Below are 14,024 nucleotides of genomic sequence, written 5' to 3'. Positions count from 1 at the left end.
CCGTCCAAATGTGACGCTGATGATAGCGCTTCTCATCACACAAGCGTTGCAAGATGCCTGGTAGCTGTTGGGGCGCTGCTTTTGGTGCGCAGCAACGGTTCCTAGCATGATGTGTTGCACCAACCCGCCGGCCCCGCCTGTGGTTAGAACACTGTCCGAGGAGTTCGAGCACAGCTCTAAACCTTGTTATTGCTGTCACTGTTTCACCCTGCGGGCAATACTGCCACTCTTGAGCTGCATGTTAACGAATGACTGTGTTGACACGTTGCTGTTCGCCGCTTCGAAAAACAATCTGAAATGTGGCTTTTGGAGACTTGGTCACATCTATTTATTTTGCCTTCCAACTGAACACACATGCTGGAGGAAAGTAATTTTTGTATTACGATAGCACAGTGGCGCACCGACGGGGGGGGATTCGGGGGTTGTAACCCCCCCCTGAGGCCGACTTAACCCCCCCTTTTGTTTAACCCCTTTTCTTTCCTTACGCATTTGAATACTGCAACTAAGATGTAAGATGCGCAATCGTCTGCACACTCGCAAAAAGCCCATTTTTTGACAATTTCCAGTGAAGAAATCGAAATTAGAGCTGTTTAGATGGTATTGGTGAACTGTCAACCCCCCCCTGGCAGAGATCCTGGGTGCGCTACTGCGATAGCAATTATATGGACACTCCTGGCGCATTGCTGCCGTCGCCGTGACGTTCCGTGTAAAGTCCAAGGGCTATAACACCATCGCCGCGCTCCGTACGCTGTATGTGCGAGTGAAAGCGCCCGCGGGGAGCCGACGATCGCGGCTCGATCTGGCGCGCACAAGAGAGGGAAGCTGACGGGAAACGGGCTGTCTTCCGACGTGACGTGCGAAAGGCCGTGGGGGCATGGGAGGGAGGGAAGGGAGGAGTTCTCCGACAGCAACTGCGCATTTCGCGACCGCGTGCATGGTGAACCTTTACCGACGATCGGGGCTCAATTGCGCCCGCGCAGGGGCCGTACTCTGAAACGTTCGCCTAGGCGAAATTTCTTTTTTCGCTTTCAGGCGTGCGCCGATTGGTTATTTTAGCAAAATTGGATGAGCTGATTGGATGGTTGAGCCCGACGTCATTCAATTTTGCTCAACCAGCCAATCAGCGCGTACGGTGATTTCGCCTAGGCGAACGTTTCAGAATACGGCCCCAGGGAGAGGTGGCGGCGTTCCACTCCGGCACCAACTGCGTACTTGGCACGGTCGCGCGTGCCTTGAAAGCCATCTGCGGCGGCTCATGCCGTTGTGCGTGCGGTGTTCTCGTCGCTCAGTTTGCGTTGAAGCGATACACAGCACGAAGATGCCCAGTCACATGCGGGATGGCCGATGAACATTTCGGTGTTTAAATAAATTGAATTGAAGAGGTCACTTCGCTCGCTCCTGATGCCGTGCTTCCTGACGCCAACGTTTTGACAGCGAGTGTCCGCGGTCATCGAGTGTGATGTCATATTTGCCCGTGTGCGCTGACGCCATGCTTGTGAAATTAGTAAGCGAATATTTACAAATGTATACGGCCGATACGATTACTATATACCCGTACTTCATATAGCTGTCTACTAATTTGCCATTGGAATCGATGCTTCGCCTTTCGGGCCAAACTGCAGCTTTTTTTTTTTTTTTTTCACTGAATACGCGAGAGCGCCACCGCATGTACGGCACGTGGCGACATTGTGCCGCTTACTAAAGGTGATTGCAAAAACTTAAGCCTAATAATATAAATTTAATAAGCACTTGAGATTTCCGCGCGCACGCCGTGCTTCGATTGCGGATGAATAGTGAATTGAGCGCACATCGGTTTCAGTGAGAGTAAAAACCGCACATGTGGCAGCTGAGTGAACCAGTGAATACAGAAATTATATTTTTGACTAGACCTCTAAACCATACTAGCAAGCCTCGGAGTCCACTTAACATTGAAATAGCTTTCCTGCGGGCAGTTTCGGTTTCGTTTCCCGTGAGGTTACTGTGTCGTGACGTCACGACGCAGAAATTTGTCACGAGTGAACAGGACATTACGAGGTTGTGACAGTCGCTGCAACTCGCTTGGTCGCTTGCTATGCTGCTACATCGCGAGGGCTAATGTAGCAATGGTCGCCATCACGTGGTCGCCATGTCCTGCTCCCACGTGACCACATAATGTGTCGTGACATAACGATAGTTGGAACTAAACCGAAAATATTTATGGCGCTCGGAGGCTCGCGTAGATATTTGTAGGGTTTAAAAATACCGGACTTTCATTTAACGCAGTAAAGGAGTCGAAATTATCAGGCCAGTCAGGGGCTTGAAAAGTGTTCAAGGGCCTCTTTCAGGCACCACTGAGAGATAAATATGTTAAGCTAAGCTGGCTGAATTCACGAGTCTTGCCGTTAGCAGAATCTTTTTTTTTTAATTGTTATTATGGCTACGACATATTTCACTTTTGTCTGATGTGTCCATATCATGCAAACGTCTGCCTTTTCTTTATTCTATTTATTTCGGTGGTTGGAAGACGGAAGAAGTACGTACATGCGTAACGTGCGTTCTCCTCCTGATTATTTATGCTCGAAATTATTTACCACAGCGGTTCGTGATCTCAGTGTTCACTTCAATGTGTTGTTGCTTCTCAATTGTTCTCGTTCAGTTGGCATATCTTTATGTTCGCACATCTCGAAGCACTCGTTAGTTTCCTTTCGACCTGCCGCCCGATGGCACTGCTTATCTGTATGCGGACGTCCCCGTAGCGGGAGAAGCGTCTGTAGCGGGTGCATGCGATAGTTGCAATGATGATTGTCATCATCATCATTTCACCGAAGCACCCGCCCACTCTTTAGCGTCATTTCCTGGTAGAACCCGCGGCAACGCGTTCTCCTTTGTTCCTTGCCACGCGTACAGCTTTCTTAACTCAGTGAAGCATGGGTGGACAGAGCAAGCCAGCTTACAGGGGTCGCAGAAATGGAGGCAAGTGGTTGCCGCTCGTGTCTTAAAATTTTCTTTGGTATGCGTATGTATAATAGTAGTAGTTAATTGATTGCCACCAACATAGTACCACTTGTTTGGTCACATCGCGGAGCCCCGAATGTGGAAGTGTCGTGGCACAGTGGTCAGGGCCGTTCTTCAAGTCAGTTGGTGCCACATATTATGGAAACCAGATCTTGCTGTACTTTAATTAATGGCAGTGGCTATTCTCCCGGCAGCCGGGAGAACTTCTGCAACGAATTTCTGCCGGCACTCGCCTCCTATTGGCTCTTGGAAGGTTAGGGTATGTTATGTTAGGTTATGTTATGTTAGGTTAGATTAGATTAGGTGAAATTAGGTTATGTTAGGTTAGGTTACGGCGCACCTGCAGGCCGTTTTTCCCCGGCAGTTTGTCATGTGACTTCCGAGCGCCAATAGGAGGTGAGCGTCGGGAGAAATTCTGCCGGGAGAATATACTCACCCTTAGTTAATTGTTTAACGAAACTACGCCGTAGTTGGTACTGATATTCTTTATTTAACTTTGAGTAAGTTTGACTTGTGTTTCACGTCTACTTAATTCTCATCCTCGTCTTGTGCGCTAAAAGCTTCAATCATGTCATACCGACATGCCCAAACAGCCACGTTAGGGACTTCATTGTGTCCTGGCCAATTCTCGATGCCCCTGATGCTAATTCTGGCACATTCACGGATTTTTGTGATGTGTTAAAGTGGCTTACATTTCATCACCTCTCGTCTGGTCGACGCCTGTATATATAGTTGTCATGATGAATATGAAACTTTCATTTGTTGTCATCATACAGCCAACGAGAGAATAAACATTCGGTGTCTTTTCCGATCCCTCACACGTGATATCTACACGGTTGCAGGCCGCGGCAGGGGTAGACGGTTTTCGCGGAACACTCCGCGAGAAATGCCCGAGGGCAGACGTCACTCCGATTCTAACGAATCTCGGACGCCGGTCGTCAAGATGTTCCGGACTCTCCAAGCGCAGCTGGACGACCGCTACGATCGCTCCGAGCGTCTGGCGAGACTCGGACGTGACGTCGCCACCGAAAGCAGACGCATCGTTACTTTGCTGAATCGTGCTGATAGGTCGGTATAGACTCGCGCAGTTTGACAGAGCGTACGCCGTCAAATAGGGATGACGTCGGAATTCGGGCAACAGGACATCTTCTCAGCGCAATATCTGAAATCCGCAATTATTCTCTGTCTATAGTATTATACCCTTAACATAAACGACGAAAATTGCAATACCCTGTATATGCCAAATCACCCTGACAAATACTCATTAAACCTTCCTAAGCTGGCTTTTTTTTTTTTTTTCTGCCAATGCTCAGTGTTAAAGAGGTGCCCGTATGCGTCCTCCTGACCTCTTGAACAATATATTGCACATTGTCAACGATTTTTTTTCTTCAATATTTACGCGGAAGCAATTACTCAGATGTTCTTTCTGGATATAAAGTCCGGTGCATGTAGAACTCGACGGCAGTGCTTTACTCATGTAATATTATCTGCTTTCGATAAATTTGGCATTAATAATTGATCTAGACTTCTGTGTTGTCACATACGTAGGAAGGCATGCCTTGAAGCGCATTTCGAATTAATTGAGGTTGTGTGAAAATCCAGGATACAGCAGCAACATGGCAATGTATAGGTATAGTACACGTAGTTCCATCTTCATCTATGCGTTTAGGCAATATGAAAATGCAATATTTACCATAGCAAACATGAGGAGATGGTTACTTCTTCCATGTACATAGAGATGCAGCTTTTGGCGTCTAACAGTCCAAATTTTTAAAATGTCTTTTAAATGTATTTTTTTTTATTGTCTACTGGAACATACCAGTAGACAATAAAAACCCGCTTATATACATGTCCCATAACTGCAATCGGGTTTTGGAAGGGTATAGACGCCGAAATCTTTTAGTTTTCTTTTTCGGTCAGTGAGAAATCACTTTACGCCAGGGACTAGTAGACTGACAAAGGCACGCTTTCAAAGCTCTATTTGCATATTTCGACAAAAAGAAAGAACGTTTATTATTAGCGGAGAAAACGAATACCGAACTTTGCTGTTTGGATTTCGCCCAGGAATCGTGGCATTGATGACGTCACTGTGAAGCCACAGGTGCGTCTGGATATCAGTATTCCACTGAAGTGGAATTGTAGCAGCACCAACGAGCCGACGGCGTCCGTGACTGTTGCCGGTGCCCCTGGAGGCGGCTCAATGTTTTTTTTTTTTTTTTTTCGTCATCAAAGTTACGGTTCAGAAAGGAAGAACAAGGACAGAACACCCGCCTCCGGAGTCACTCAAGTCTGTAACAGTCAATATAAGGATCTCGAGGCGAGGCTACAGAGGCCCCGCAGCTGCAGCTGCCTTGGTCACATGGGTCCTGCAGGGCACACTGCTGCTGCTGCTGGTGGTGCTGTTGCTGCTGCTGAGATGCGGCTTCACCCAGAAGGTGTCGAATGTTGAGCCCTGGCTCAAGGTGACAACAGAAGGCCTTGCCACACGTCGGACAGCCCGGTATGCACAGGAACACATTCTGCTGCTGTTGCTGTTCCTCGGAGCAGACGGGCTGCTCCCTAACAAAGTGCAAGTCATTCGCGACTTTCCTCAGCCCACTTCCGTACTACGCGAGTTCCTGGAACTGATAAAGTTCTATCGGCGTCCCCCCCCCCCCCCCCCCCCCCCCCCCCCTGTGCTCACTTGATTCGTCCACTTATATATAATGATCTACTCCAGGAAAAAAAAAAAAAGAACCGAGCCGCCGTCAGGAGGCACCGGCCGCAGGCACTGCTCGACGACTTTGGCAGCCAGATAGCCCATCTACCCGCGCAGATTGCCTGCCATCCTATCTGCACTCTCTCGATCCCCGTCACGCCGCCGCTCCTCGTCGCGCCGGCATTCCTCATCTCGATCACCGCGTCCGGGCGAGTGCACCGCATCTTCGGCGCAGCCGCTTGAAAGTACGGGTCTCCCTGCACTTTCTCGGGAAACTCTCCGTGGTGGCAGTCCAGCTAGCAGCCGCTTATTCTTCGTTTTCGACAAGGCGTCTAGGCTCCGTTTCCTAGTGGACACGGGAGCTGAAGTTAGCGTTGTTCCTCCCTCGCCTGCGTTTCCGAAGAATCGCCGATCCGCAGTGGCGCCGCAAGCCGCCAACAAGGCCAACATCGCGCCCTCACATTGAACATTCGACTCCGGCGTCTGTTCCGATGGGTTTTCCTCGTAGCGGACGTGGCTTACCCGATTCTTGGTGCAGACTTTCTTCGTCGGTTTGACCTGCTTGTCGACATGGTCCGCAAGCGTCTTGTCGATATGCTACGACACACCTAACGGTGCAAGGTATAGCGTCCACAGCCGGCGTCAGCACTGTTACCAACAAAAAGCCACTTTCATCGGTCTACGAGCAATTAATCGACGAATTTCCAAACTTGCTTCGCCCGTCCAATTTCATGCGTCCTGTTAAGCACGATGTCACCCACCATATATATTTACACCACAGGACCACCTGTCTACAGTCGTTCACGACGCATTGCACCCGATCCGACTCAAGATTGCCCCAGCCGAATTTGACCATATGCTCGAGCTTGGCATTGTGCGACTATCATCAAGTCCTTGGGCATCTCCCCTGCACATGGGTGTCCAAGAAGTCTCCAGGTGACTGACGGCCCTGGGGTGACTACCGCGCCTTGAACAATGCCACTATTCCTGTTCGGTATACGCCCTGCCCAACATCGCGGATTTCCCAGCGCCACTGCATGGAGCAACTATCTTTTCAAAGATAGACCTCATCAAGGCGTATCATCAGATATACCTGTTGAACCTTCGGGCATTCGAAAGACTGCTGTCACAACGCCTTTTGACCTCTTTGAATACCTGCGGATGCCCCTTGGTCTCCACAACGCCGCTCAAACTTTACAGCGTTTCGTGGACACAGTCACCCGAGGTCTTCTGTTCTGCTTTGCCTTCATCGATGACCTCACCTTTAGCCGCGATGCAGAAGACCACCTTTCACACCTTCGACAGCTTTGCCTATTACGGCCTAATCGTCAACAAAGCAAAGTGTACATTCGGCATGCCTAATCGTGACTTTCTTGGACACCACGTTGATCGTCATGCCATCCGGCCGCTCCCTAACAATGTGCAAGTCATTCGCGACTTTCCTCAACGCACTTCCGGACGTAAACTACGCGAGTTCCTGGGACTGATAAATTTCTATCGGCGTTTCATCCGCCGCTGTGCTCATTTGGTTTTTACTGATCTACTCCAGTGAACAAAAAAACAAACAAAAAAAAAAACAAGAAAACAACCTCCGAGCCGCCGCCAGAGGCACCGGCTGCAGTCACGGACGCCGCGCGCGTTCGGTGCGAACGCGGGGAAACGCGTACGGCGTCGGAAGCAGCTCTGCACGTTGCCTCGTTGGTGCCGCTACACAATTTACTGTTTTTAAGAAATGTTTCGAGGCGTAATTGCCAGGTAGCCGCTTACCATATGGTAGAATGGAGTGTCGTAACGCTTATTTATTGATAAAGTTGACAGACATGCACCCATACGTCTACAAGATTATATGGTAAAATTTTCAGAATCGTAAAAGGGCCACTCTTGGTTGTGTCGTGAAAAGGCCAACTGCGCGCTGTAGCTGTCGCAGAGGGCTGTACGAGGGGATCATATTAAAGTTTTACGGAATTTTGAAAATCGCATTTTGCAGGTGGCATAATTCTAGTCCTTGAGCTGTATTATTATAGTGCCTGGAATATATTCCAGGCACTATAGTATTATTCAGAGGCCCGGACATCATCATCATCATTTAATAACCCTTAAAAGCTCATTTTGGGGTATTACATAAGGGGGGCGGGGCAAAAACAGAAATATAGAGTAATGATATCGAAAGTGCTTTGGACGTTAACAACTTAAAGGCAGTATACTTGCACTAGAAATCAAAACACATATTCAAGTAATTAAAAACATTCACTAATTAATTTTTAATTAGTTGCGTTATGGCTCATATGGTCATAAATAATTGTAACTGGTGAGTTTTCAAGGCGTATCTAATTAGAATAAATTTCCAGAAAGACATTGGTTTCAAGATATGCGCCATCAAACTCGTCGTAAAAATGCACTGTTGTTCCACTTTTTAAACAAAATGCTCTTTTATGCATTGAAGCACGAAAGTAACTGGAACGCCCATGTACTTCGTTCCACACTTTGGGAAATAATATCCTGAAACTGGTGTCATCCTGGGAATTAATTTCAGGTGGATACGCCTTGCAAGCTCAGCGGCTACAATTCGTAAATTTCAGTATGTGCCGAAAAGTAATTGATTAAGAAGTTATTAGAGAATTTGCGCTAATTAGCTGAATATGTGTTTTGATTTCTCGTACTAGTAATGTCTGCCGCTTCGAATAATCCAGCTCGAGGACAATAATTATGCTATCTGCCACAGGCGATGTTTAAAAATTCCGTAAAGCTGAAAAATGATCACCTCGCCTATATGATCAGGTACGTACACGCGCTCGATCATCACCGCTTCCTAATGAAACAGGGTTGTTATTCTGAGTACTCAAGTTCCGCCATATTGTAGAATTCCTCATCTTGTCAACTCTGATTGGCCCACTGGGATGCCACGGTCCCTGTGATTGGCTAGGAACGCCACCATGTGGAGTAATTCTAGAACATGACGAAATATGAGCGTCTAGAATAGCACCGTGACTCGCATTTTCCATCTCCTTAACCTTTCTATTTCCAGCGATGGCGAACGGGACGAGGTTCTAGTGGAAGCCCACCGCAGGCTGTGCGAGTTGAACGATTCGGCACTCCGTGAGATGGGCGCCGACTTGAAGGGGCAGGACTACTACTTGTACCTGCGGTCGTTCACAGTGGGTGCGTCTACGTGACCGACCCTATATTCGGTGAAAGCCTAAGCATTTGTATAGTGACAATCAAATGCACCGCTGTCCAATTCAAAAATAATTTGTATACATGCGCCAGCCAATTAAACACGCTCATTTTGATGACGTCACGGTTGCGGTCACTGTGTTTGGAATAATAATGTTTTAAATCAATCGATATTGGCGTCATTAAGTTTCCTATTTAAATTACAAGAGGAAATTCTGGCGCTTCGGTCATTCAGCTACACCATGGCTATAGTTGAAAATAGTACTGAACAGCGTAATAGTACAAGCATTTGCCTAATCTACGTGATTGTCGCTTCAGGCGTTCTTGCGACGTTATTTACTTCATCTTTCGACATTTCCAAGCGCTAATAGTTTTCTGAACAGAGCAAGGCAAACGATCTCTTCCCACATACATAATCGTTGCAAATTTTAATTGTCACATTTATAAGGCCATTTTGTTGTTGAAAATGATCAGTTTACAGAGTCACTAAGTCGTTAGAAGCCAGTAATTTCTTTTTTAAGTCTTTCGAAGCCAGTTCGGCGGCAGGCCTCTAGTAATTTTTTTGTAAGGAACTCTATATGATTGCCTTCTCTCGGGAACTACGTTTCGGGGCGCGCAGGCGCCGCAGAGAGCGATCGATCTGCGGTTGTGGTGGGCGGAGCTTGTACCGAATTCTACGTTGTTACCCACTGTAGTCCTTATGTTGAAATTCAGAAGGGAAAGTACAAAAAGAAAAACAGCCACGAGCTCAGACTGGAATTGACACTAGTACTCGCCATTTACAGTATTCTTTGTTGCAGGCGGCCTATTCTCAGCAAAAATTGAAACGCCAACGAATCGAAAGCGATCAGTGTCCGTTTTTGTGTCTTCATGTTCGTCCCTGTTTGTAACAGTGACAAGATTCGGGCTACAAAACGCACATTCTACACATTGTTAAACCGCGGCCATGGAGAGACTGCCCGCCGTACTCCAATATTCAGGTGTGCCGATTACTTTTACTGCGATATAAATTACATGGACACTCTAGGCGAATTTCTTTCGTCGTCGTCAACGTCGGCGTCACCGTGAGGTTCCGTATAAAGTTAAAGTGCGATAAGATAGCGCCCGCGCGATCTATGGGTGCGAGGGAAAGCGTGCGAGCATGAGCCAAGATGGTAGCTTGACGCACGGCGTCTTCTCGCGCGCGAAGTGTGTGTGTGTGTGTGGGGGGGGGGGGTGGAGATGAGTGACCAAGCGCGCTCTAGGAGGGAGGAAGGAGCAGGTCATCGCGCGTCGGTTCCTCTAGCCCGGCCGTGGCTGCGCGTATAAAGCCTCGCGCGCCCTATCTTGAAAATAATCTGCGGTGGGTGCAAAGTTGGGCCGAGCCGAGATGGCTGGTATCTTCTTGTGCGCTGTGTTTTCGCGCGCCTAGTGTTGGAGGTCGTGTGATCTTTAGGCTTCGGAGACGCGTTGAGCAATAAGCAGCACGAAAGGGTCCCTCGCCGCTGCTGTCGATATTCATCACGCCAGCGTTATGACAGCGAGTGTCCATGGCCATCGAGTGAGATCTGTTCATGTTTTCTGTGCGCGCATGACACTATGCTTGTTAATTCGATTATTTAGTTGGCAAATGTTTAGTGTAATTTATGCGGCCGATAAATAAGCAAAGCTTGCTTCATACAGTTGTCGAATACTTCGCTATCGCTATCAATTAATACTTCGCATTTTGGGCAGAACTGTGAATTTTTACTTGTTGACGTTTCAATTTATGCTGACGGTATATACATATGTGTACAACAACAACAACAACAACAACAACAACAACAACAACAACCTTCGGCCACCTCTCGTCCAGCCGTGAAAGTCGTTGCTTAGCATTAGGTGGTTACAAACTCGAAGCGGGCTTCACCGCACAAAGACTTGTATTGCTGAGAAGGCAGCTTTGCCGTACTGCTTAGTTTGGAAGCGCGATATAAGCATGCGTTTATCCACGATTCTTTTTTCTTTCTTTCTTTTTCTGGGGGGGGGGGGAGGCTACCAAAGCGTGGGGGTATATATATATATATATATATATATATATATATATATATATATATATATATATATATATAGTGGGTCAAGGAACTACTCTATTCAAGCAGGTTACCTAGCTCTGAACGATACGACGAAACTCGCAGTTAAACTAAGCACCCGTACAGCCTAAGGCAGGCGACGTAAACGCGCCCTTTTGCGAGAAATCTTGGCACTCCGCATTTAGCTGTGTCGCTACAGACGTCCCGCGCAATGTTGGGCCAATTTAGCGGTATGTGCCTATTTCCACCGCTTTTTACACAATTTCTTGCTCAACTTGGAATAAGGGACTTAATTCCGGAGCGGTAGTAGCTTCTGGCATGCTTATTGGTGGCATTTCATTACGAGTTTCTATTTTCGAAGGTTCCTTGCTTTCTTAGGGAGCCGTGACCTTACTTCTCAAACGCGCAGGTCTTCAAGAGTACGTGAGAGCGGTGACATTTTTTCACTACCTGAAAGATGGCCGCTTGGTAACCTTGGATGAGGTCAACAAGGCTCTGGTCTTTGAGGTGCAAGCTGAGGTAATCGCTTTTCCTTCTATCTATCTGATATGCCGCTCTCCGAGGGGTTAGCGCGCGCCATGATTTCACAACAGGATCTGGGAGTTCTTGTTTGTCCGTGAACGTATTACCAGGTATACTGATCTTGTTTTGCGTCATTGTCCTTTGCGTCAACGTAAAATAAATAAATAAATAAATAAATAAATAAATAAATAAATAAATAAATAAATAAATAAATAAATAAATAAATAAATAAATAAATAAATAAATAAATAAATAAATAAATAAATAAATAAATAAATAAATAAATAAATAAATAAATAAATAAATAAATGCACTATGGCGTAAATTATTGCTGCTGCTAACACGTTTGCACCATGAGATAGCTAGGTGTTCGTTGCAATGGCGCCACCAATGTAATGGCGCTCACGTCTGTCTCTCGACCCTACGTTTCGGTATTAAATGTTGTGCGTTTACACAGGCTAAATTAAAGGATGCCGTAGTGGAGGGCTCCGCGTTATTATTGATCACGTTGGGTGCTTTAAAGGAGTATCTCTGTTTTCGAATTTTCATTTTTTTATCGCGTGAACTGTAGGTCCAAGACCTCGAAACCCTATAGAGAGCACACTTGCAACCCTCAGAGCGAACTACGATAGCGTTTCTGCTACTTGTTTCGGTTTTGTTTGAGGAGGTGTGTGCTGCCATGACGTCATGACGCGCCGTCTTCTACGCTACTGCTCGTTGCGCAGCCCGACGTAGCCGCATAGGAAACGACCGAGCGTTTCGTGAGCCTAGTGTAACCCCACCCGCGGCTACTCTAGCTGTTCGCCTGCCAGTATAATTTACCTCCATTTCGTCCGAAACAGGAACCGGAGAGCGACATGGCCGCCCTCAATGGACCCACAGCGTCGCCCGACGACAAGTCGCCCGAAGGCGACACACACTTCTCGCTGGAGGTCACGCCCACCGACTACCTGTACGGCGTCGCCGACATGGCGGGGGAACTGGGACGCATGTCCGTCAGCGCGCTCGGGCGAGGAGACCTGGAGGAACCGGGCGCGATTTGCCGCTTTCTGAGAGACCTGTACGCCGGGTTCGTGTCGTGCGGTTTCGTGGCCGTTCAGAGCACGTGGCGAAGTCGCGACGCTTCCCACAGGACGTGGGCGCTGTTGCAGAACGTGCTCGAAGTCGAGAAGACCTGCTACGCCGTCAGGCTTCACGGCTCGAAGGTTCCACAGGCGGTGCTGTCGCTGCTCGATCCTCCCATTTGACGGAGAAGGTGGTTGAATGATGCACTACGTGACACGTTCGCCTATGGCCTCCGAGATTTGCGTGCACCAGCTGGTGCGCGCAAATCTTGGAGGCTATGGTACGCCTTAGCTTGCCACCTGTGGTGGTGCGCTGCATGTGGCTTTGACTCGAATTGTTTTCTTTTGTTCTTCTTTTTCTTTCGTCTGTTTAATGTTTGCTTGTTTTGGGTGCACAGCAAAACAGTTTCTTCTGGGAAGGTGGCAATAAAGAGTTCCGTGGCCGTGTCTTCGTAACTTTTGTTAATTTGGTTTTTCGGTGAAGGCTGGACGTTTGGCACAATTTATATGCGTTTATTATATTTTTTAGTTACTCTCATAAGGACCGAGGACATTGCGGGAGGGGAGAGGGGAGTAGTACAGGCGGTAAACATCGTAATATAAGAAAAAAAAATCGGATTATAAAATATTTCCTAGCGATATAAACTCTGAGCTGAATTGAATTGGCGACAGTTGGACTAAATACAACCGTCCACCATAGATTAAATGCGCGTCTCGTGTGCTGACGCTTGCTTTGTAAGTGACCAACGGAAGAAGTAACAGTGGATCACCTGCTGTCGCAGCATGGCAAACATGTAGTCTTAAGAGGAAGCTTTAGCTCGGTGGCTGCTGGCTGAATACATGAGCACGGAGAAATTGTTTTTCTCGGCAACTACTGCACCGATATTAGGTTCGTTGCATTTAAAAGAAAAGGCTAAAATCTAGTGACGTATCAAGCGAATTTTTATTTAGGCCATTGATGCAATTCCGAAAATTGGTAAACATTGCAAAATAAAAGAAAACGAAACTATGAAGTTTACAACTCTAACTCAGGAAAAGAAATTTAAAAAAAATCACCAGCCCTTCCTCTGTCGAGAAAATGGGGGTAGGCGAAGCTTGTCGTGTGTGTATCTGACCTTCTTCAGGGTAACGTAAAGTTCACGACATGTTAAGGTAATGAAACATAAACGTTTATTAAATTTATGCATCGAGGGAAGGAAACGTACAACGCAGCGGAAGGAAAAGTTGCACGAAAGGGAAATAAAAGTAGAAGGAAAGGGAACGAAAAGTACCACGAAAGGGAACGAAAAGTAGTAGGAAAGGGAAGGGAAAGTAGTAGGTCAAGTACACACACGAAAACCTTTGCTTACGCCTATTTTGTCTACAGGGGAAGAGCTGGTGATTTTCTTTCTCTCTCTTTCTATCTTTCTCTCTATTTCTTCCTGTTTTTTTCTTTCTCTCTTTCTTCTTTGTCCCTGATATGTGCCATTGAGCTTGGACCTTTTTCTGCACTATCGCCAGGATCGGCCCACTTTTCAGCGT

At 47.1% G+C, this 14,024-nt stretch overlaps 2 protein-coding genes across 2 annotated transcripts in view; both read left to right on the top strand.

The window, feature by feature from the left end:
- The window catches only part of LOC119457650 (gem-associated protein 6), a 166,611-nt gene that overhangs the window by 30,437 nt on the left and 122,150 nt on the right, over positions 1 to 14,024 (top strand). The window lies entirely within an intron of this gene.
- Positions 3,324 to 12,884, top strand: LOC119458660 (translin-associated protein X-like). The gene is made up of 4 exons (XM_037720525.2): positions 3,324 to 4,062; positions 8,718 to 8,851; positions 11,327 to 11,436; positions 12,282 to 12,884. The coding sequence occupies exons 1-4, from the start codon at positions 3,881 to 3,883 to the stop codon at positions 12,684 to 12,686; spliced, it is 831 nt and encodes a 276-aa protein (XP_037576453.2). The 5' UTR covers positions 3,324 to 3,880; the 3' UTR covers positions 12,687 to 12,884.

The sequence above is a fragment of the Dermacentor silvarum genome, chromosome 7 (genome assembly GCF_013339745.2).
Source record: "Dermacentor silvarum isolate Dsil-2018 chromosome 7, BIME_Dsil_1.4, whole genome shotgun sequence".
NCBI classification, from domain to species: domain Eukaryota; kingdom Metazoa; phylum Arthropoda; class Arachnida; order Ixodida; family Ixodidae; genus Dermacentor; species Dermacentor silvarum.
This window is presented reverse-complemented; position numbering and strand designations above follow the sequence as displayed.

Bases quoted from the DNA above. Each gene is read 5' to 3' on its own strand.
- LOC119458660 (XM_037720525.2), top strand. From the start codon at position 3,881: ATGCCCGAGGGCAGACGTCACTCCGATTCTAACGAATCTCGGACGCCG. The intron at 4,063-8,717 runs GTCGGTATAGAC...TTCTATTTCCAG, and splicing joins TTGCTGAATCGTGCTGATAG to CGATGGCGAACGGGACGAGG. The intron at 11,437-12,281 runs GTAATCGCTTTT...CGTCCGAAACAG, and splicing joins TCTTTGAGGTGCAAGCTGAG to GAACCGGAGAGCGACATGGC.